This window comes from Lichenostomus cassidix, chromosome 18, assembly GCF_008360975.1.
Source record: "Lichenostomus cassidix isolate B80296 chromosome 18, HeHo_3.0, whole genome shotgun sequence".
Lineage (NCBI taxonomy): Eukaryota > Metazoa > Chordata > Aves > Passeriformes > Meliphagidae > Lichenostomus > Lichenostomus cassidix.
The window spans coordinates 5,392,237-5,415,178 of NC_139498.1; the positions used below are offsets into that span (position 1 = coordinate 5,392,237).

The 22,942-nt window shown below is 41.2% G+C and overlaps 1 protein-coding gene across 6 annotated transcripts in view; it reads left to right on the top strand.

The window, feature by feature from the left end:
- SPAG9 (sperm associated antigen 9) overlaps positions 1–22,942 on the top strand; it is a 60,803-nt gene that overhangs the window by 6,788 nt on the left and 31,073 nt on the right. For 2 of the 6 annotated variants that reach the window (XM_085077627.1, XM_085077629.1), the window contains exons 3-5: positions 10,695–10,765; positions 12,070–12,102; positions 18,894–18,988. In XM_085077627.1, the coding sequence (XP_084933753.1) occupies positions 10,695–10,765; positions 12,070–12,102; positions 18,894–18,988 (199 nt within the window). Of the gene's footprint in view, positions 1–10,694; positions 10,766–12,069; positions 12,103–18,893; positions 18,989–19,511; positions 19,848–22,942 lie in introns of those variants that run through there. The other 4 variants (XM_085077628.1, XM_085077630.1, XM_085077631.1 and 1 more) reach the window with 3 other exon arrangements.

Genomic DNA, 22,942 nt, shown 5'->3' on the forward strand with positions numbered 1-22,942 from the left:
AAGTAAAACATGGTGAACTCCCTGTAAGTGATATTGGTGCATTTTGAATTTTGTTCTGTAAAGTGATAATACATATACTGAATATCTGTGCCCTCTGATTCCTGTACTTGGGCAGGTAACTGGGTTTAATTCTTGTGCAAGTCTGTTTTCTTTAGAATTAAGGCAAACAAATCAGATATGAGCTTGTGACTTGTAATCTGATTCTTCTGGTATCCTGCTTGTTTTGTTTGCCTTTTAGTCTGTGCTATTTTCATGTTTAGCAACTTTTTCAGGAGATTATTAGTATTTATTTCCTTTTTAGTGATGCCAAAGTAAGCTGTTTTCTTTCTATTAAACTGTTGTCTGCACTAAAATAAAGGTAATCATCAGGTTTAGAAGCACAGCTGGGATGAGAAGAGCATTGATGGTGATTCTCATTAACTTCTATATAATTTTTGCTGAATGATTTATTTCTCTGAGGCATTTAGTTTTTACAGAGAAAGAATATAGGAAGAACACTTCCCCTTTTAGAGATGTTTTATGTAATTTAAAAAAACTTACAGAAGCTTTGGAAAAAGATGAGTGATCAATTTTCCCAAAATACTCAAAGTTATAATGTGAATATATTGTAGTTTAAACATTCTGCTGGGCTGCTTCTTACCCAGCCACACAGTCACTGAATGAAACTCCATCACCAGTTTTTCTACTTTTCTACTTGGAGCTTCTAAGCTAACTTCTGTTGGTGTGAGACTGGAGTGTTCATCAGTTAATATATAGCTTTTATTGCTGGGCCCTGCAGGAATGTAAAGTGAGACTGTGACAAGGTTGAGATAAGATCAGTTTCTAAAAGCAGTGCCAGTCGTCAAAAAGCCTCTTTTTCACTATCCTTTCTTCCTTTATTTCTGCTCAGCTACGTTTCCTGCCCCTAACACAGCAAGTTACAGCTCTTTTCCAGCTTAAACTGCAATACTGTTGCTGTAAAGTTCAATTTTCAGTGGCATGACTGAGTCTATAGCAGGGCAGGAGTATTGAGATGAATGTAGGTGGCATCTGGGGCAGAATTTCACTGAAATTGGAATGGTTTAGAACAGTGTTGGCAGATCTTAGAGGCATGAACTGCTTCCCATCCACTGTTCAAATATTCCCAGATTCTGTCCAGGCAGGGATGAAGGAACACTTCAGCCAATCATTCCTAGGGCAGACCAGGCTGATTATTTCCTGGGATTGTCTCTTTGTAGATGAAGTCAGGCTAAAATGGATAATTGTAAAGCAGATTGTGGAGACTTGTCTCAGAAAGGCTGTGATTGCTGTGAATGGGGTTGTGTGTGTGTTTAAGAGCTCACAAGAGGGGAAAAGAAAACATTGTAGCAGCAGTTAAGTGGTCTGTTTTGGTAACAAAGGCATTGTTTCCAGAAGCTCTGTGCCCTAAACCCACAGCCCTGCTCTCTGACAACAACCAGATTGCATCCTGTCCTATAGGCCAGGGCTTTATTCTGTTAATGCAATCCAAAGTACAAACTGGTTGCACAAAAAAGAAAAATCAGTTGGATTTCTGTGGCAGCATACCTGGAGTTTCTCTAATAGAAGTGTCACTGACCATGTATTGATAACCCCATTTTATATTGCTCTGTGATCTGTTTGTGTGAAATTCTCTTTTTGCTTTGAAACCTTCAAATATGTGTATGATTTAAAAGTTTTAATTTTGTATTGTGTGTATATGTATGTGTGTATATATATGTATATATAATAATAATGAAAATATTTGCACAAGAAACTCAATCATTCCAGTAGAACCACTAAGGATTGCTAGAACTACTATTTTTGTAATAAGTAGTATTGTTAAAAACAGTTATCATAACTACATAAAGCTCTGGTGATAGAGCAGTGACTTTTAAACAGTTCCATTTATTGGGGAAAAAAACTTTTCATTGGAGGAAAACCTTCTGTGATGGCAAAATTGTATCTTTGGAGAAACAATAGGGCTGGATTGAACATTGAGTTTTGCTTATGCTTGGGGTTGATAAGCTGTCTGGGGCAACATGAAAGGCTGCTGGGAAGATTTGACATGCTGCTGATGCAGAGCAAGATCAAAGGGGCCATAAGCACATTTGTTGAACATCTAACGAATATTATGCAAGTGAACTGGTTTTTTTAGTGCTCTAAATTTCTAAGGTATGAAAACCACCCTAGTGTCTATATTCTTGAAGCAGCCTAACCTTACTGCATTACTTTGTTTTGTTTTATAGACCAGGCAACTGGCATGTTGTTCAATCCCAATCACCAATGTGTCACTTTAATTCAGCTCCAACTCTTTTAGCTATACTTCTTTTTCTCTTCTACTTCCTATAGTACTGCCTGTGCATCTAAATTAGGCCCTGGTATTGCCAGCTGTGTTACCACGTCGACATTCAAAACATGGGCAGTGTTATCACTGGTAATGAGAGTTGCAAATGCCTGGCACAGAGCAAGTAAGCAAATAAAACCTGGCTTTGGAGTGCAGAGTCTGAGATCACAACACCAGCTGGTGACATGATTAATGATTAGAATGAAAAACAGGTAAAACGTGGTCCCGTGTCACACTTTAACAGCCAGACTTTTTGCTTCTTGTACACTGCCTGTGCTCTGGGTTTTTCCTCAGATAAGCAGAGCCTGTGAGAACAAGTTTTGTCCATTAAAAAGTTTTGACTCATTCTCTTGAACGCTGTCTGTGCTGAACATTTAGTGAAGACTTGTCAGCTGGGGCAGCTCTTAAGTTACATGGTCGAATTCAGCTTGGTTGTATGTGCTTGAGGATGCGCCAGTTCAAATTGCTCAAGAAGTTATGGTTGTTATGTCCTGAATTATAGGTGCTTGTTTGTGCAGTCTAAGTGATTGTCACACTAAGTCAAAAGAAATAAATAATAATTTCTCTGCACTTAACTTTACCCTGTGGGATTGCATCTGTAGCTGTGTGTTCAACCAGTTAGGTTGGAATAAATCTGCCGTTTGAAATTACAGAAGTGAAATCACAAGGTTATTTTGTGTCAGCCAGCTGCTACGTTCCTGTGGTTCCCTGACTTCTTTTCCCTGCATTAGAAATGGAAACAGTCGCTGCCAGATGAGTGAACTACCTGGAAGTGCTGTGTTCTTTCCTAGGGGGAAGTGGAGAGAGGGGCAGGTGACCTGGTGGCACTGCTGGGAGGGCTGAGCCCAGCAGATGATGAAATCCCCAGTGGTGGGAGCTGATGCTCTGCACTTACGACTCCTGCATGATGTGCAGCACTCGCTCCTGGGCTGTGGTGGTTGCCTAAGTCAAGTTTGCTGCCAGAAATGGTGCAATATGTGGCACCCTGGGATAATTTGTTAAACTTTCCAACTACTTAAAGAAGAGCAGAGGCGTAAGGACTTGCGGCTTCTATTGAGCGCAGGAATGTGCAGTGCTGAGTGTGCACCTTGGCTTGTGATGCAGCTCCTCATCTGGTTTTGCACTGCAGCTCTTGGCTGCAACTTCCCCTGGGTTGCCCCTGGGTGCTCTGGCTCCCAGCAGTACCTGTTCAGGGAGGGGGGAATGTCCCTGTGCTCTCAGGGTCTGTGCTGTGCGGAAGGTAAAGCAAGTTAAATAGCACAGAGTTCCTGGGGATTTGTTTAGGGATGATGCTGGCACAGGCAGAGTTTTTAGAAGTTCTTGCTGTGAGTCTTTAATAGACTTTTACAAAAGTGTCAGCAAATGTCTTTTTTTAAAGCTTACGACTTATCTAGAATTCATGTAATTTTTTCCTTGTTGTTGGCAGCAGAGGGCAGCTGTGAATATTGTGGAGGTGCACTGAACATGGCAATGCCAGGAGTTCAGCAAATACAAGTTTAACACTGACATTCTTCTGTTCTGCAGTGGTGTGTGTGAGAGCAGTGCCAGTCTTCAGTATAATCTTAAACATTTCTTACAAGGGCTTGAATGTATCTGTCTTCCACATTATTTGGTCAGACCCCCTAGTTCTACTTGTAATTTGTTTGCAGCATAAAAATGTTTGAAATGTCAACCTTGAACCTGGAAAATAGGCCTAGAGAGCTGCTAAAAACTTGTAATAGCAATACACAGCTCATTTGTCCATCAGTGCTCTGTGAAGCACATGATACTGCTGGGACAGTGCTCAGGCTCCAGTTACAGGAAGGGATAAGATCTTCTCAGAGCTCACGTGATGTTCCACTGGGTTCTGGGGGGGCTACAGAGGTTTATTTTAGTTTCCTTCCTTGCCTCTCTTTCTGGGAATGTCAGTTTTCTTAATGTATTACAGGCTGTAAGTTAAAGTTTTTGGGAGTAAAAGATGACTGTAGTTTATTTTGACTTATTACAGGAAAGGAACAGCTTTGGCATAAGCTTTCTGGAGGAATCGTTCTTGGAGTAACTTATTTATTAGAGGATCCGAAAAACACAATGTCTGCATGGCTGAAGTGCTTTCTGATGGAGGTGGTAGGCTGTGGGAGTTGAAAGATTTGCTTCCTTTTCTAGATCTGCTTAGTGCTAAAGTACAACCAAGATAACAAACTGCATTTGACAAGACAACAGATCTACATAACTCAGTTTATCAAACCTGAGTTTTCTGTTTAGGAGAGATTACATTTGGAGAAAACTGCATTTGTAAGAGAAACCCAGCACAACAAACAAACCCCAAACAAGTATAATCCCAAGGAGCAGCTCTTGGGTTTCAGAGCTGTAAATGTTGTGACACAACTGTTGGGATGATGGTATTTCCCCTGTCAGGTGACACTGTGCAGCTATTGCTCGCTGAAGGTTTTATTTGGGATGTGAGACAAACGCTTTGGCAGCTGACCTAAAACCATTTGTTTTCCTCAGAAGTTAAACAGAACTATTGCTTCCATTGGCTTCAAGAGAAAATACAAGACCAGGTTTTGTTGTGAATGTTCTGCAGATGTCATTTGATATTTGATTTTCCTCTGATCTCTCAGGACACCAGCATTGCTGTAATGTACACCCAGGCAGAGAGACTCTCATGGATTATCTGAAAGTATCCAATATCTGAGATATCCCTGCTCATGGGTACAGCAGAAATTCATGTGGATCTGTAGTTAAAAGGGACACTCTGATGTGAACCTTCAGCTGTGAAGTTTAACAGAAACTTCCCAGAACATTATTTTGAGATATGATTTGAGTTGTGTATCTGCACAGATGGTGATGTGAATAACTAAACTGGTATGAAACACCTCTGTCAGTAAATGCTGTTTCTAGGGATGCCTCAAGTAGTGTTTATGTCAGGGAATACAAGGAAGTTTTTCGATAGATCCTGGAAAGAAGTTGAAAAGTTCAGGTTTGTCCAGTGATGGTCTGGGTTGTTCCTACTTCATTTTCACAGACTGAGAACATCAGAACTAATCTGATTTCCAGCAAAGGAGGAACAGAATGGCTTGAGTTCTTGTATTTCTTGATTAGCAGAAGTGGAACTGAGCTGTCTGGCAGTGTGTCCTTAGCGTGGCAGTTCCTCATCTCAGGTTTATCTGCCTTTCCCTATGCTGTGCCTCAGGTATCAGTCACTACACCTGAAAAATCCTTCTGTGAGGAGAAGTGTGAGCATCAGGATGTGCTGGAAAGGGAGGCTTTCCTCTTAACTCTGCATTTCCCAGTGCCTTTCCTGCTGCCTGATGCAGTTCCCAAACACCTGCTGTCTGTGTGGATTTGGGAGCCAGCAGCCCACTAGATGGAGTAGGGGGTACAGCTGCCTCCAGAGCCTGCACTGAGCTGAGCTGCAGGACTCAAGGCTAAAATAAAATGGAGTAGGAAATTGGAGCAGTGATTGGCCTGTTTTAAACTTGGCTATTAATATACCTGAGCAAAAGTGGTGAGAGGAGCTTGAAATCCACTGGTGTATAATTAATTAACTGCTCGTGTGCCTGTTTGAATGAAGGGAATATTGTGGTTTACGTGCTGGGGTTTGTTATAATGATTCTGTTGCTCAAAATGTTGCAGTAATTAAGAAAATGGCTTTAAATGTCTCTTAGAGTCTTGCATTCCTGAGTTGTCAGTAGCTTTAAAAACAAATGCAGTCTGCTGTAGCTTCTGTGTCCACACTGACTTCATGTGGATTTTCTCAGACCGGGGCTTGCTTCAATAGCCATGTGTATAAATGGAGCATCTCACTGTTTGCAAAGCAGTCAATCAAAAGTTTTCTCAGTGAAACACTTCTTTGTGCAGAGACTGGGCAAGAAGTTGGATTTTTGACTTGATTTTGTGTAGAAGTTGCTTGTGTGTATTCTTGATTGTTTGAGTTTAAACCTATGTGAGAGCTGTCCTGGCATGTGGTTGTCTTTATATTAAATGTTGTAGCAGAATGTTTAAAGAGGTTTTTTTTAAAGTTTTATGGCTGGTTTTTGGTAACAAATTTCAGGGATTTTGTGTGCCTAAGACACGGTGCAAACTTGAACAGTCCAGAAGTGTCAGGGATAAGACCATTGCTGCTGCATCTGTTGATATTTGCTATCAACAGAGAATTCTTGACAGCAAAATTATCTTCATAATTTCAAGTGCCCTACTTACTCAACTGAGATCTAGACCTGTAGTTCACAGCATAAGAGCTACTTGAAGATGTTAGTCTTGCCAAGAGGTTGAATTTTTGCTTGTTTTACAAATCAGTTTTCTGTGCTGGTTTGATTTGCAGGTCTTACCACCTCCAGGTGAAGCACTTGTTTGATAGCTCATTCCCCTTTTCAGCCCACAAGGGATGTGTGTGCTCTTTAGCAACTACTTAGGAGGTCATAAGGTCCTTCTGGATCTACATCTTAACTTTGGTGTGGGACCTGCATTAAAGGATGGAGCTGGATGAAAGCTGTCCAGGGAGAATCTTCAGACAGTGCTGGTGCCAGGAAAGGCTCCTTGATGAGCTACATCTCTGTCCTGGCTTGTGTAGGAGGAACTTGTAATTCCTCTTGAAGGCATCACACTGGTTGGATTTGCCATTCTAGCAGGTCTGTTTCTCTTTCTCCCCCTCAGGCTTATCAGGAGTTTGAGGCAGAGGACAACATACAGATGAAGGGTGTTCCAAACTTGGTAAAAGCCATCAGACTTGGGAGGTAAGCTCTGACTTTTGAACAGGCAGGGTGGGCAGCTTGGCTGCCTGATTCCTCATCATGCTTTCAGGAGACAGAAACTCCAGTTTCTCTAGTTTGCTATAATATTTAATCTCCCATTTTTAGACCTAGTTGGTTTTCTTTGAGGGAACTTTGATCAGGATTAGTATCTCAGGTCACTGAAGGTGTTGGAGCTGAGAGGTTTGCAGGTAGGTCTTGGCTCTGAGCTTGTTCCTGATGTTCTAGGGGATGCTTTCTCATCAGCCTAAAAGCACTAGCATATTTGCATTTTATGCTCATGTTTATGATGCTTGAAGACCTTTATATTTTTTTTCCACATAAGCTTCTAGCAGTGAGTAGTGCAACTTTTTTGAATGTGTGTAACATTTTGCACATGTATTATCTTAAACAATGTAATCTTGCAATGTAAGATCTTCCTTGATATAACAAGGTTATAATGGCTTTGTAAAGACACATTGCAACAGAGACAATGGATACTTTTGCTTTTAGGATGTAGATTATCAAACCAATTTTATCATCCACCCAGTAAGAATTTGACATCTTGGTGGAAAAAAGTTTGAGACTGAAATATCAGAGGAACTTTTTGTATTGTTGTTTTAAGTCAAACTGATAGGAGCTACAGCTGGTGGGAATTGGCAGTGCCAGCACTCAGCTCCATTCCTCTTGGGGTGTTATCAGGGCCAGACTTCCACTCCTTTGTATGTAATAAAATGGAGTTGGCGACAATTTGGTTTAAAATGTGCTTCTGGGTGCCAGTGAAAGGCATTTTTCCCCTCCTATTTAGTTTCCTGTTACTTCTGGTGAGAATGTTCCTTTAGCAGTGATTTAAGTTCTCCAAGGTTTTGGGGCAAGAATCTGGTGGTCTTCCTCAAAATTATTCTGTGTGCTCAGGTCAGTGGTGATCTCTGATCCTCGGGGAATAGCTGATCTCTTGCACAGTGTTTAACTGGAAAAACAAAGTGTATTCTGTCGGTGGTTTTGTCAAGGTGGTATCTTGATGGGAAGCATATTTTGGGTAGAACAGATTTCCAGTGGTGTCTCTTTCTGCTGGCATTGGAAAAACCAGTTGTGAGGACTGTGAATGTGGTGTCTGTTGAGGGTGTGTAACTCAGTGTACATCCTCTTCTGACTGAAACTTCCAGCTCTAGGACTGTAACGTGTTGCACAGCTAGAAGTGGCTTCAGAAGAAAATGCTGAGTGTCAATTATATAATCTTCTGAGCCCTTAATCTTTTTAACCTTTGTACCTAATAAAAACAGTGGTGAGATCTAATGGAGCTATCCCCCTTGACTGTGCATAATCACTATCGATGTACATTTGTCTTCAATAACTTGATTCAAGGAACTATTTATTATAACTGGGCCATTAAAATTTTAAAGCATTTTAAAGCATTACTTTCTCTACAGATGGAGGAAGTGATGTGCTCCTTTATGGCACCTCAACCCCTGTGCAAGTGTGTTGTATCTGTAAGAGTGGGAAGTGCTTTTGTGGATTTCCTGAAGGCTGGTTATGGGCAGCTGCAAAGAGGGGTGTTGATAACACCTGCTGTGATGTTATCTTTGTTAAATGCACTGTTGAGTACTTTCCCAGGATCCACGGGCAGAATTCATCCCTGGAGTTGGCTGCACTGTGTAGGCACGAGCTCCCTGAGCAATGCTGGGTGCATCAGCCTGCTTTGGGTGGGAGTCCTGGCCAGGCTGAGCTGAGCCATGATTTCAGCACCCAGCACAAAGCAGCAGGGAGGCTCCTTGGCCACTGTGTGTAGGAGAGGGAGCTGGTCTCACCAAACACCAGGCCCATCAGTCGTGCAATTTGCACCTTCTGATCTCCTGTTTTCCCAGAGCAGGTGTAGCAGAGTGGAAAGGTTACCAGGGAGATGCTCTGGGTGCTGTGGTGCAGAGCCTGGGCATGCTGTGCTCACCTGGGAGCTGCTGAATGGTTGCTGCTCAGCTGTCTCTGATGGGCAGCTGTTTAACATCTCAAAACTCACAATAGGGTGGCAGTCAGGCTAAAACAGTGGATCAGATGTGGTTTGTCACATCACAGCTTTGTTAACTCTAGGTTCTCACTCTTGTTTCTGTGGTGTCTTATCGAAGGCTTCCATAGAACTGCCCTTCAAATGTGTGAGAAGACTTAAAACAACTTGTACCTCAAAATAATCAACTAAAATCTTCCATTCAGTGGTGTTCTGCATCACGTAAATATGTATTTTTAGATGCATATATTGTGCTGTAAAATACATTTTTCTATATGTTGTGTTATAGATACTTGTGCCTTACTTGCTGCTATTTGATCCAAGGAGCTTTGGGGATTCAATAGCAGGGCAGGAATGGAAATGTTCGATCTTGCATTGGTATAAATAACATTGGATGTAATATTTTGGTCAGATATTTATAGGTGGACTGCAAAAGGTTGTGTCAAGGAACTTGATGTCCTTATAAAAGCAAGATTAGATTAGGAGTTCAGAATGTTTACACAGATTTGAGTGAGTAAAGAGTTATGTATTTTGGTTCCAGTATTTGACTCGGGCAAAGACTTTTTTTCATTGAACATACTTATGATAAAACACTGTGCCAAAATACAGATATATTGAGCAAAAAGAAATGGTATATTGAGAACTAATTTTCAGAAGACCCAGTTGGCAACATGAAAATATGCAAATGGCAAAGAAGATCTTGGCATTTGTCTTCAGCTAATGTGTGTCTGGCAATGACTCTGAAAACATGGAACTATAAACTTGAACTTTCCCAGGGGTATTTAAACAAGGCAAGTAGAATAAGAGAAGCTCAGTTACACAGCTTGATACACATGCTTATGTCACGTAAATAGCGTGTTCAAAAATACCTGAATAAAAAAGATGGAATTCACATCTAAGCAGCAAAAATGTTTTGTGTTTGAATGAAAGAATAAGTTGTGTGTAGAAAGTTCTGAATTCTGTTAATTTTTCTGCAGATGAATTGCATTGGGATATCCCAGTTTGTTTCAGCTCATCTGCCTCTAACAGGAACTTACTGTCTAAAGTTCTAAATCTGCTAGATGTATTTTTAATTTCTTGGAATACCTACAGAAATATTCAAATTCTTTCTCTCTGTAAAGCTACTGCCTTAATTCTCAGTGAAGTGTGAGTGAAGCCTTAATTTCTGTATCACGTAAGGCTTGAACCTGTTTGAACAAATACCTTTGCTGTGTTTGTCCTGGTTAAACACCTCTGGAGCTTGTGGATGTGTTTTAGGGAACGATGTAGGGCCTGAGCTGGAGCTCATGGCTTCATCCAGGATTGAGTGATGTGGCCTCTGCTGCTTCCTGTGGTTTGCATATGAAACAATCTGGATTGGGGTGAGCAGTAAGCTGGCCTTGAACACAGAAATCCCCTCTCACTGGCCTGGCAATCAGCAGGGGAAAATAGGACTTGGGCTCTTTAGAGGAATGCAAATTGCAAGATTGTGCTGCTGTTGATGGACTTAGGAAGCTCAGGGATGAGAGCTTAAAAACACAAACAGTGACATACTTTTTATCCTGCTTTTTGCTATTCACTACTAGGAATACTCTGATCTACTTGCTTAGTCCCAGGCCAGTCAATCTCACTTACTAGAACTCTGAATTTAGTTTTAATTCTTTTATTATTTTTCTTCTTCCAGTTAGCAGACTTGAGGAGCGGGAGGCAGAACTCAAGAAGGAATACAATGCACTTCATTCAAGACATACAGAGGTAGGTTGTTGCACCAACATAATTTTGGGGCATCTGTAAAAATACAGATCTATGGAAAACTTGTTTTGTGAGCAATTGGGAAAATTATTGGATGTTTTGGTTTGTACACTGAGTTGTAACGAGGCTTGTTTCAGTGATGTAGTTTTCCTCATTTACATCTAAGTGTCCATTTCTCAATGTTTGATTACACATTTGTCAATTTTATAGCTTTGTCAGATATTCAGAAGTTTTAAAAAGGAATTTGCGTTTCCATATTTCAAAGGCAATTCTTCAAAGCACACTAATAAGCTTCAAAGACATAGAAATGAAATTGCATTTTCATGCTCTTTCCATCAATTTTCTATGTTGGTTTTATTTGTACCATTGAAGGAACAAATACTTTCAAAACCTGGCCTACTGAGATTTGTTGTTAAAAGGGCTCCCTGCCATACTTTACTGATAGCTATTGAAAATGAGATTTGCTGATGAAGATGGAACAAGTTTGAATTTAATTCAAATAAGTAAGAGACACATGGTTCAAGTTGGTTTTAAAGCATAAAAACAGGACTTGCAGTGCTTCAATTTTCAGTAGCAGATTGTCCTTCCCATGCAGGGAATGATGTTTTACTACCTAAGTCACGTACATATTTGAGAGAGAAAGTCACTAAGTCCTTTGAATTACTCTGATTAATCTGGAGTCCCAATACTGAGCACAGTTCTCCTCCATCTCCTTGCTTTGCATTGGAAGGTCAGAGAGCTGTTTTTAGAGCATTGCTACCAAAGAGGGCAATGCCATACTGAGTGTTCCCAGTCCCAGAGACCCATGTGGGGAAGCAGGAAGCAGCTACAGATGTTGGATTATCTTGAATACTTTTAGCAAACTTAAGTGTTTTATACTGACAGCAGCTGAAAGGGGCTTGGAACCACAACCAGTCTGTAGTGCTTGAGTGTTGTGTGATGACTCCTGCAACTCTTAAATAAAAAATTCTGTTTAGTGAAATCATAGCATATCTAAGATCACATTTGTTGTTAGATAGTTGCTTTAGAATGGTGCTTCTGTTGAAAAATGGACATTTAAGTAAAATGAGAAGTAGCAAATCTTAATGCTGCCCATTGACGTTTGACATCCTTTTGAACTGGAAGTCCTTCAGAGTACTGAGTGATTGCAGAATTCTGGTTATTGTAGTTAGAACCTGTGGGTTCTGTCACGATACAACTGGCAGGTTTTTACTGAATCCCATTTGACATAGTTTAAACTTAAATGTATTGGGTACCATTAATTCAATTAAATGCTAATCACATGTTCTGAATATCTTTTTACGTAGGTTTTGCTCCAAAATGGACAACAGCCTCTGCTGGTTTGATTCCAATTTATTCAATGCTTTTACATCTTCAAGTCACTTTCTCTGGTGTAGGGAGAGGTGTTTCCTTGGGCTGCACTGTTACTGGGGTGACTGTCCTTTCTTCATGAAGAAATAATTTGTAGTGCACCATGGTATATCCATACTTCTGTGCTCCTAAAACCAGGTCTCCTATTTTCTGTACTCCTCCCTTTAAATATGATTGCTTCTTTCTTTGTTTTCCAGACCATTGTGAATCTTGCAAAGATGCACCTCCTCTAAGGACAGAGCATCTCAGCATTTTAATGCTGTATCTGCTGTGTGTTGGAGACTCAGGGACTGAAATCCCTTGGAACTAGAAAGGACTGGCTGATAATAGTGCCCATCTCCCCATTCCCTGTGTAATTTCCTGCTTCCCTTTCTGCCAACAAATTCTAACACTTTAGGTCTGTGTAGTAACTTTTTTAATTTAAGGTATTTTGGCAGATATCCAACCTCCTTTCAGCATTTAGGTTTATCAGGTGTGTTGGATCAAACATTTCTATCAAATACTTGTTTCTGAAACTTCTTTCTTCCATGTGTTATTGGGAAGGGATACTTCTTTCCTTCTGAGTCAGCTTTATTGTTGTCTTTACAAGTAATCCATCTTTGGTACTTACTGAAATGGCAATTGGTTTTCTTTCAATTGGCCAAATAATGAACAGACCATTAGAAATGTGGTTTGGCTTTTTTTTTAAATTTAGCTCTTAGATGTTGGCAGTGCTTACTTTGACAGATGTCATGTTAAAGATGCAACATGACTGCATTTTGTGCAGTCTTAATTTCTAGCAATTTTTCCCTATTCTGCTTCAATATTTGTTTCCCTTTGCCTCCCACTCCCCCTCATTCCTTCTTTCACAGCTGAGTATTTCAGAGTTGGATGTCTTTGTTTTCCAACTCTTGACCTGACTGAACCCCTGTATCCGTGTCCTTTCAGCCCTCCCTACCTGTCCATGGCAGCCCTTGCTGGAGTTCAGTGCCCAGCACAGCTGCTGGCTCAGCACCCTGGGATAACATCACCCATTTGCAGTCCCAGTGGACCAAGACCTGCTGAAACAGAGTCACCTTGGGGAGTTCCAGCAGGGCTGTGAAGCAGAGAGCTGAATCAATCCCTCTCTGCAGTGTGTGTGTGTTGTGGTGGGAGCTGCGAGTTCTCCTTGGAGCTCAGCCTGCCAGAGACAGGGCTCTGCATTGCAGCTCCAGCAAGGAGGTGTGTGCAGCTGCAGAGCCAGCAGGGCTGCCCTGCCTGGGGAGAGCTCTGGGGAGAGGCTTTACCCTCCATCACCCTTCTGGTAAATCAGCCTCTGTCTGGCTGCTCTCTGCAGAGGGAGCTGGGCTGGTGTGAGTGCAGCATATCCCATTAAGCCTCCTTCCCACTAACCCTGTACTTGGGCTAACTGACTTGATATTAAATGGATTAGGGCATGAGAGTTGAGATGGCAGATGGGAAGGTGGGGTGTGGCTGGTAGTGAGGAGGATAAATGTTCAGGCAGAACTGAATGGATGGAACAGCCTGAACATGTTCTGACATCCGTGCTCTGGTTGCTTGTCTTTCCCGTGCTTGCAGTGGATTTTGATCTTGTGCTGATCATCCTCTGTGCTAACACTCAGATGAGTTGGGTGACAAAGCAGTGTGCTGGAATTCCTGAATTGGAATTTCTGGAACCTAACTGTGCAAAGTCTTGTTTACATCTTTCTCTGACTGGAAAGGACCAGATGCAGGAAGTAACCCTACAGCCAAGGGCAGTGTGCTGGAAAGCAGAGTGGTTGACAGTGGTCTAACACAAAAATCTTCAGCTCTTTGCTCTGCAGACTTAGAAGGGAATTCTGCCACTCAATTGCCCCTTGTATCTCAAATACTAGTCTGTTTAATAGAATCTGGCTTGTTGTATTGGCTGGATAAAAGCAGGCCTGTCTGCTATATGTACCTATGGGGGCTTTTTTGCCTTTGCTGCTGAGATGATGCACTGCTGCCTCTTTCAGAGCAAACCATTCAGGGTGGTTTTACCTCCTGAGTAGGAAGTAAAGGGTCTGTCTTTCTTCTGCAGAGCTAAAGGTCAGAACTTCATAACTATGGCACTGGCTTTTTAAAGGCTTGGCTTAGGCTGCTTTGTGTTTATTACTCAGTTGGGAAACTGAGGCAAAGCAATACTTGAGCAACTGCTGGAGAATCAACTGATACCTATGGCCCCTGTCTGTACAGGTTTCCAAAAGAAAAGTTTTTTTTTCTCTACTCTATTAAGGGAAGTTATTCTTTTTCTCCTTTGGGAAACACCAGGCTGAGGTGGTTCGATATTTCTTTCCCTGACACACAGAATATGGGCTTAGTTTAATGAAGCATAATTGGGCCATGGAAGTTTCTCAGTGTTCTGCACTGATACAACATGACAGAGCACTGAGCCTGGCTCTGGCATTGGGAATGGACTTTGTCAGGTTCATTTGGATAAACATATCCCCAGCAGGTCCCTGGGCAGGGGACAGGAAGAGAAGGCTACTGGAAGTGTCTCTTTACAATTATAGCTAAGCATGGGCACCTGTCTCAGTGTCTGTGAGATTAGACTTTGGAGATCTGTTCAAGCAAATAGTTTTTCTAAAGCCTTATGCTGAGCATTAACAGCTTGATCTATAAAACCTGGATTTAACATCTTTCCACATTACTGTATCTGCCAGCAACACCATCTTGTGTGTGGATAAAGATGCATCAAGCTCTCCAGTGGGAATGGTGCTTATACTTAGGTGAGAAACTCACCACAAATCCTGAAAGGAAAATAGGTACTTAAATGGAAATATGTTCAGGACTTTGGTACTGAATCAAGGAGATTCTAGAAATATCTGTTACCTCAATAAATCTAGATTATAGGGGACAGAGAAAGATCTATATATACACAGTTGGTGCACATTCCCAAAGGGAGGAGCTGCTGGTGCCCAGCCTGATTGGATCTGCAGGATGAGCAGCCAGGGCTGTAGCACTGAGCCTGGTGTGACAGCCAAAGAATTGCTAAAACCTGTCCGGGGGGAGCTAAAGCAGTGACACAAAAAGGAAGGAGGAGCGAAAGAGCAAGGAAGGTATAAAGGAGATGCTCTCAACCTGGTTAAGGCAAAGGTGCAGGTAATAATATCCCCAGCATGGCATATCCACATTTGTTTGTGACAAGGAAAGTGCCAGGCTTGTGTACACTGGTTGTGGTTGTATTTGTAAGGGTAGAAACTGAAATGAGTGTCAGGATGTTCATTGTCTTTTACTGAGTGCTGCAGTTTAAGATGTAGAAAAATCTTGTAACACTTCTGAAGTTGTCAAACTTGTCACATGCCATGAGGAAACTAATCTGAGTGTTTTTTTGAGGTGGAAAGACATTAAATTCAAGAGGAATGGCTTTCGTGTTCATGCTGTAATGTGCTCAAAAGCTTATTGTAGTCAGTTTGTATATGTGCCCTAAAATGATTAACACCCGAACTGTGAAATGCTGTTAACTAAGGTAATTCTTCCAAGTTCTGAGTTTATCTTTAATCCCCTCAGCTAATGGTAATCGAGCAATGTGTTTAATTACAACAATGCTGAAGTGCTCTGTGTTTGTGATGTGTGTTTCTTGGAACAACTGGTTGTGTTCAAAATACTTGTGGACTTCATGGGCAGCAGAGCGAGCTGTCAGTAGTGAAAGGTCATGGATGATTAAATATTGACTGCAGCTTTTATTGAAGGGAAGGTGGGTAGACATAGTCAATTATTTATCATCTGTCCTCTAGCATAACTTCAGTAGAAATTGTGCTGAGTGAAGAGAGAGCAATTCAATCCATTTAAGTCTATTTTTAAATTGTCAGTAATATTAAAGCCTTTTTCTTTCAATAGCTGGATAATCTCTAAACAGCAGAACTTCTAATCAGATTTGGAGCACTCAGAATTCTGGTGCATTAATTCATTACACGTTTTTGGATCAGGATGGCACTTCATGGGTATGCCAAGACTTGAGGGTCATTTAGATTGAAAAGATCCTTGGATGTCATCTGGTTCAAATCCCATTGGTTTAGGAGTGAGTCTTCAAAGTTTTATTGCAGATGAGTAGTTGGAGTGGACTTACTTCCCAAGAAGCTGCAGTATTTAATTTATTACTTTAACCTTCAAATTAAGTTTGCAGAAGTTCAGAATTCACACACCATTTCTTATGGCTCTACAGCATCAGCTGTTGATCTCCCCATCCCATAGGGAGGGAGGGGAGGAACTCCTTTCCTTGTGGAGGCTATTCCAGTTTTGTCAGCTTTTATCTTTGGGACCCTGGGTTGATGCTGAGTGGGCTTTACATGGTGGTACCACTATTCTGACTTTCTGGACACCACAGGCACATACAGCCTGGATCTGTGGGGAAATTCCCATGCAGCACTGCACATGCACCTAGGACCTTATGATTTTATCAATCTTAAGTTGCCATGCAGCACTGCACGTTTTGCTTTTCATTTTATTTTTGGGTTCCTATAGCTTACATGCATTGTGCTGAAGTATGTGATCTACAGTTTGGCTTATTTTATTGTCAGTGTCGTTTTCAGCTGCAGTACAATATTAAACTGCACAGTCCTTTAAATTGACCTGCCCTGCAGCCTCCAGTCTCTGGGTAATAAATGTGATGAGACATTGCAGTAAACAAAAGAACAGACTGAGAGGAGAGAAGAGAGTAGGTTAAAACCAAGTCCTTTGCAAAACATGAAAGCTGTGTGGGTTTTACTGACCCTATTCTTTTTTCCCATATATTAGTAGTTCCCTGGAGAGGTAACAGTCACTCAGCTTCTGTTCAGTGGCTGAAAACACAACAGTTGTTCTGTTTAAAATTTTACTTTGAGTAACCAATTGTTGTGCTGCAAATGGAAGTGTTTGCAGGTAGGTCAGCAATGTGTTCCTCCCGTGATGAGGGAGTGCATGAACAGGATACAGAATGGTCTAATGTGCATTTTAAAGTTATGCACTCTTGGGGGTTTTTTCCCCCGCTGGAATTTCTAAATTAATTTGCATTAAAGTAAATGTGGGTAAAACTATGCAAAGGAACAATTGGAACACCTAGTTCTGGCTGCTTGGTGGAAATGCAAAAAAACCAATAAATGTGGGTAGTTGAAGGTGGAGCTTTCAATTCTTTTGTTTGCCTCTGTGTGTGAGCAAGCATTAAAAATCAGAAAACAAATGGGCTGGTCTGGTGAAACACTGCGTTTTGTTGGAGGATAAATGTTGTAAGCTTTTGACAGCAGTTCAAGGTATTATATAATGTTTCTCTAAAAATAGCATGATTTTTTTTTCTGGTCTGAATTATATTTATTAGTTCAGGTGAATGCTGGGAAAACCAACATCTGTACGTAACAAGCACTTAATGTAAGTTACTGATTTGTAGAATATCCATCAGTCAGGATGTCTTAAGCTGGTTGGCTCAGTCAGAAAAATCTGAGACAAAGGATATATTCCTGTGTAGCTAATACTGGCAAGCAGCATTTGAGAAGCTGGCACTGACTGAGCTTGGTGGCATCTGAAGGTCAAACTCAGATACATCAGACCTGACTTGGGAGTAACACCTAGATGTGGGTTTCCAGGTCCTGCTGAGTTCAGTCCTCATGTGTGCAGCTGCCCCCAAAACAAAAGGTTATGTAACACTTGTTGTACAAATGCCTGGTAATGTCACTGTTCTGAAGTGTTTGTATACCCTTTGTAGAATAGCAGAAGAAATTAATGTATTAAAGAATAGGGTGGTTTTTTTTCCTAGAGGAAGCTGTTAAGATGTGACCTGAATATGTCTCAGAGAGAAAAAAAATACGTTAAATTCCTCTGCAGTACACCTGTGATTTCTTTCTTTCTTCCTTTATTGTTCCTAGAGCCCTATTCATCAGTGAACGTGAGTGTAGAAATGCTAAAAATACCAAATTGCACAGAGGCTTCTCCTCAGGCTTTCTGAGTTTTAAATTCAGGATGTGTGTCCAAATGAAGCCCTTGGAGTGATGCAGTGCTACCTGGTGCTTCTCCCTGTGCATGTCCTGGATCAGTTACATGCTGAGAGCAGCATCCTTTGGCCACAGGAGTCGGGGCTCATTAAATAAGTCATGGCTTCAGAGTCACTGTGTTGGCCTGTGCTTGTCTCTTGTGAGAAAGAGAGAGCAAGCAGAGCTCTTCTTGAGTGCTAAAAACCCACAGCCACTCCAGCCTTTTAATGAGATGTCAGCCTAGGTAATTTAAAACCAAACTTCCCTTGTAGAAAATACAGAAAGCTTAAGTTATTTTGAATTTTAGAAGAAAAAAGAAGAAATGAAGGCTTCATATTTCTGCCTACAGAAATAATTTGATGATTAGCTTGTGGATTCACAGTGTTTAATATTTGAGGTGCATGTTGTCTGACCTTCACAATACTTTGCAATTCAGCCTGTAATGCCTATTAAGTATCACATTAAAAATGCTAATGTCTGCTGGACATAGAGGTCTCAGACTCCAAAATTAATTTGAACATGGTACTTCTGTTCCAAACTCACATTTGAAGTATTGCATGCGCTTTTTTTACCCTTAGGATGTTTCCTGTGCATGAATGCACAAGGAAGTTCTCCAATATTTTTAATTCATTATGGACTTCTCTTCTGGTTTGTGGTTTTACACACTGTATAATTTTGCTTCTTTCTTTATTTCTTTAATGTCTCTAAATGCTTTTACTATTTAGCATCACAGGGGGAGAATAAATTGGTCAAGAACTATGCAGTTGTAGTACAAGTAAATGTTACTAAATATTTCTTGCCATTTCTGTCCTTTTAAACAGATGATTCACAATTACATGGAGCACTTGGAAAGAACCAAACTTCATCAGCTAACAGGGGGTGATCAGCTAGAATCCACAACACACAGTAGAATTAGGTAAGCTATTTATTGCTCTCTCACCCTGAAATGAGAGAAAAAAAAAATCCATTCATTTGTGTTTGCAAGACTTTGTTCTTTAATCCCGCAACAACGGTTCGGCTGAATCGGAAAGATTTGTTGTATGATTGGAATGCGGTAAGAGAACAGCGTAGAAATCCGTAGAAAGAGGCTTTTGCCGTTGTGCCGCTGAGCGTTGAGATATACTTTGTGCATTAATTAGCCTTAAACAATTTCAGCTTTTTGGGGTGTTAGCTTTGGGGCAGGCAGGGGAAATGTCAGCGGCTGTCCCGCGCTCTGTCCGCGGCTTTGTGCGCGGGGCGCCGGAGCAGCGCGCGTGGTACCCGCCTGTGCTCGGGGCTCGCCGGGAATAGATGATGCAGATCATCGGGGAGCTTTGCAGCCTCTGACCCTGCGTGGAAGGAGGGAGAGGTGGAAGGAGGGAGAAGCACTCCCGGGCTGGCCGTGCCTCTGCGCCGCTGCTGCTGCATCGATGCTGCGAGGAGCAGCGAGGGGGAGGAGGGCGGTGATGTCATTGCTCTGGAGCTGCTGCAGGAGAGTGGAACGCCGCCGCTGCTGCTGCTGATGGCATTGTTTTTGTGGCGGCGGCCGAATGACAGACTGTGCCCACAAAGATCCCCCCTCGGCCCCTGCGTAGCCTTCTCGGAGCCGGCGTTCCACCATGCCAGCGCAGCGCCATGAATCCGGGCTGCATGCTGCTGTTTGTGTTTGGCTTCGTTGGCGGGGCGGTGGTCATTAACTCGGCCATCCTGGTGTCGCTCTCCGTTCTGCTGCTCGTGCACTTTTCCATCTCCACCGGGGTGCCGGCGCTGACGCAGAACCTGCCGAGGATCCTCAGGTACTCTGACCCACTGAACCCTGCCTTTGGGTGTGCTCTCGCTGCTCCCCTGCTCTCTGCTCTCCTGCTTGGGCAAACGGGGATGAATGAGCGATGGGAATTACGTAGGAATGGCAGGTTTTGTTGTGAGCGTAGCTGTGTACAGAGATGCAATCTGTTCTCTTCGTTGCCTTTTATTTAAGGTCAGTTTATGTCTGTATTTTCCATAGAAAGCTCTCAACATCGGTTTATTGTAACCTGCTGCTTATCCTAAAGGTTCCTGTAAATGCCAGGGGTAAAGCTCACCTTCAGTGTGTTGTCAGGTGCTTGGCTGATCTCGTGGAGCATAAATGTATGCAGTCCGAGGCTTTGTACCATTAAACTGCACCTGTTCCAATCAAAAGGCTTATGTAAGATCAGCTAATTGATGCTAAAACCACAGTAATTAGTTGATTGCGTTATTTTCGAAAAATCTGATTATTGGTTGGGGGAGGAAAAAAAATCTTTCATTATTTAAGCATTAGAGCTCTTAAAGCCTATTCACTATTGTTCAGCCAAATGTTATCCTCTCCTCTCTTTCTGTACTTGCATGGCAAGTTGCCAGCTGTCTGTCCCCCCCTCAGGTTATGTTCTGTTTGTCCTATGTGCCTGGAGCAGTAGCAGACAGAGATGCATTAGAATATTGTGGCCAAAAGTAGTCTTGACATGTTTTAGTACTGTAATTACAGATGGAAAACAGCTGGAAAAGTTTTAAAATGCAGCTTTCTGGTCTGAAAATGTGGCTTATTTTACCTGTGGTTGTAAATTTTATAGTAAATTTTATTTAAAATGGGAAAAATGCTGGGAATTAGTGTTCTCTGGAACAGCTATGTGACTTTTTACTCCTTAATACTTGGTGCATGTAGACTTTGTATGGTAGTATGCTTTTAACTTGGGTCTGTGAGCACAGAAGAGTTGTTCCAAAGGTTTAAAGGCAACCTACAGATAAAAGAAATACCAATTTATAGCAATATCTGATAAAAAACTTGAGTACTTAAATATGAAGAAATAAAATAAATTTGAAGTGCAACTCTAAAGACTGTTCTAGTTAGTAAGGCTATGCTTGTTTGAAAGAGGGGGAAATAACCTAAACCCAGGACAAATAATCCCCAACTCCAAAAACAAACCAAACCAAAGCAGAACTTCGTATTCAATAACTTATAAGACATTTTTTAATTTTAAACTGATCATTTAAGAAATAGATGGATTTTTTGTTTTGGGTTTTTTTTTTTTTTTTTGTTGTTTTGGGTTTTTTTTTTTGCTCCCCTGGAATATTTAATGGATTTGAAGGGTTTGGGGAAGCTATGCCTTTTCCTGCCCCTAGTAATTTGCTTTAGGAATTACAGGAATTAGAATTCACATCCTTAGTTTGTATTCATTAACAAAAAAATTTAAAAAAAAACCAAACTATAGGACGAAGGAATCTAATTGTAGAAGAATTGTTTCTATTTTTTAACACCAGTCGGATTTTAGAACTGAGCATCTGGTTGTTTATCCTAAAGGTTCCTCTAAATGCTTCAGTGCATCACTTCAGAATATTAGTTTAGGCTTTTAAAAGACGTGTTTCCATTCTGCTCTCTGTGGCATTTTCAGTTATTTTTTAGGCACTGGGAAAGCAGAAGAGGTTCTTTTCTTTTTTGGTCAACAAGCAGTGAAATAAATTGAAATTGCTTCGGTCTAATCAGCTAATTTCTTTTAATGGAGACACTTATTTCCAAAATCAGCCTCTTTTGCGAACTTCATTTACTGTACAGCCCTGCAATGCACCTGATCTCTGTTCTAACACATCAAAATACGTTTACTATAAAATTCCTTTAAAACTAATACGTAGAAAAAAGTGATGCCAGGTGCAAACTCTTTAGGTATCCATTTAATATTCTCTCCTTTGCAGACTGCAGAGCAGCTCAGCTTTGTGGCATGTCCTGCAAGAAGGAAATGTGCTGCTCTGCCTAAGGCAGACTCCTCACAATGCAGCTTTATCAGCAGCTTTTCTTCCTCCTTTTTGTTCCCTCACTTCTTATCCAACGAAACGGTCTCAGCCCCTCTTTTGACATAATCTCAGCTTCTGTGGCGTGTCTTTTGTTCCCCACACGCCTGAGAGCTCTGGGAATTCTAAAGCAAAGCAGGACCTGTTACAATAGTGGGAATCCTTGGAATCCACTGGGGGTTTCTCATTCCAGCAGTTTGCAGATGCTGGAACGTTATCTGACATTTTGAATTTTGTAACCCAGACTGATTTGGCTTTACTCACTTTGCTGCCTGCTTTGTTGTGCTGAGCTACTTCACAATTAATGTCATAACTTGGAATAATATTTCTGAAAGGCCAAGATAGCTCCAATGTGAAAATTAGGTGCAAAGGTTTTTGTGACAAGGAGCATCTTTGTACACCTGGACTGGAAAGGTTCATGCTAGTTAGAATTGTTTGCTGTTTGAACATTGTGGTTTTGATAATGTAGAATTTACTAAAGGGGTAAATTTTAATGTAAAACTGCATTACTGATTAATTGATAAATAAAATCCCTTCTTCACTAACATTTTTCAAAGTAAATAAAATCAAAAACATTTCAAAAAATGCTTAGCTTTTGCTTTCCAGCACTCTCAGCTATATATTTGCATATATTTTATATGCAGACACTAATTATGCCTGGTATGTTTAATTTGTGAAAGGCTTTGTGATGGAAAGCACACGTGGTTGTGACTTGACTTTTTATAATGCTTAAATGTGAAAGCTATGCCATCACTTGTGCCCAGTTTTATCTTCTGCCTCTACTATACTTAAAGCTGTGCTAGTTGATTACAGCCCTTTTTTCCTGCATGACATTGTTCTGCCTGAACAAACACTTTGCTTATCTCAGTCCTAGGCCTGGCTGATATTTTTCCTTTTCAGGGCTGGCCATAGCATCCTCTGAATGGCATTGCACACAATGGTTTTGTCTCTTGCTAACAGGAAGAATGAATCCTTTTGTTCACTGAGCACACTACTGACCTGGGGATTTTTTGTTTCTTTTGGGGGTTAATACATCAACCTTTGGAATTTCCAAATGCTGTTTGCCATAGGGAAGTGAAAAGAGTGAAGA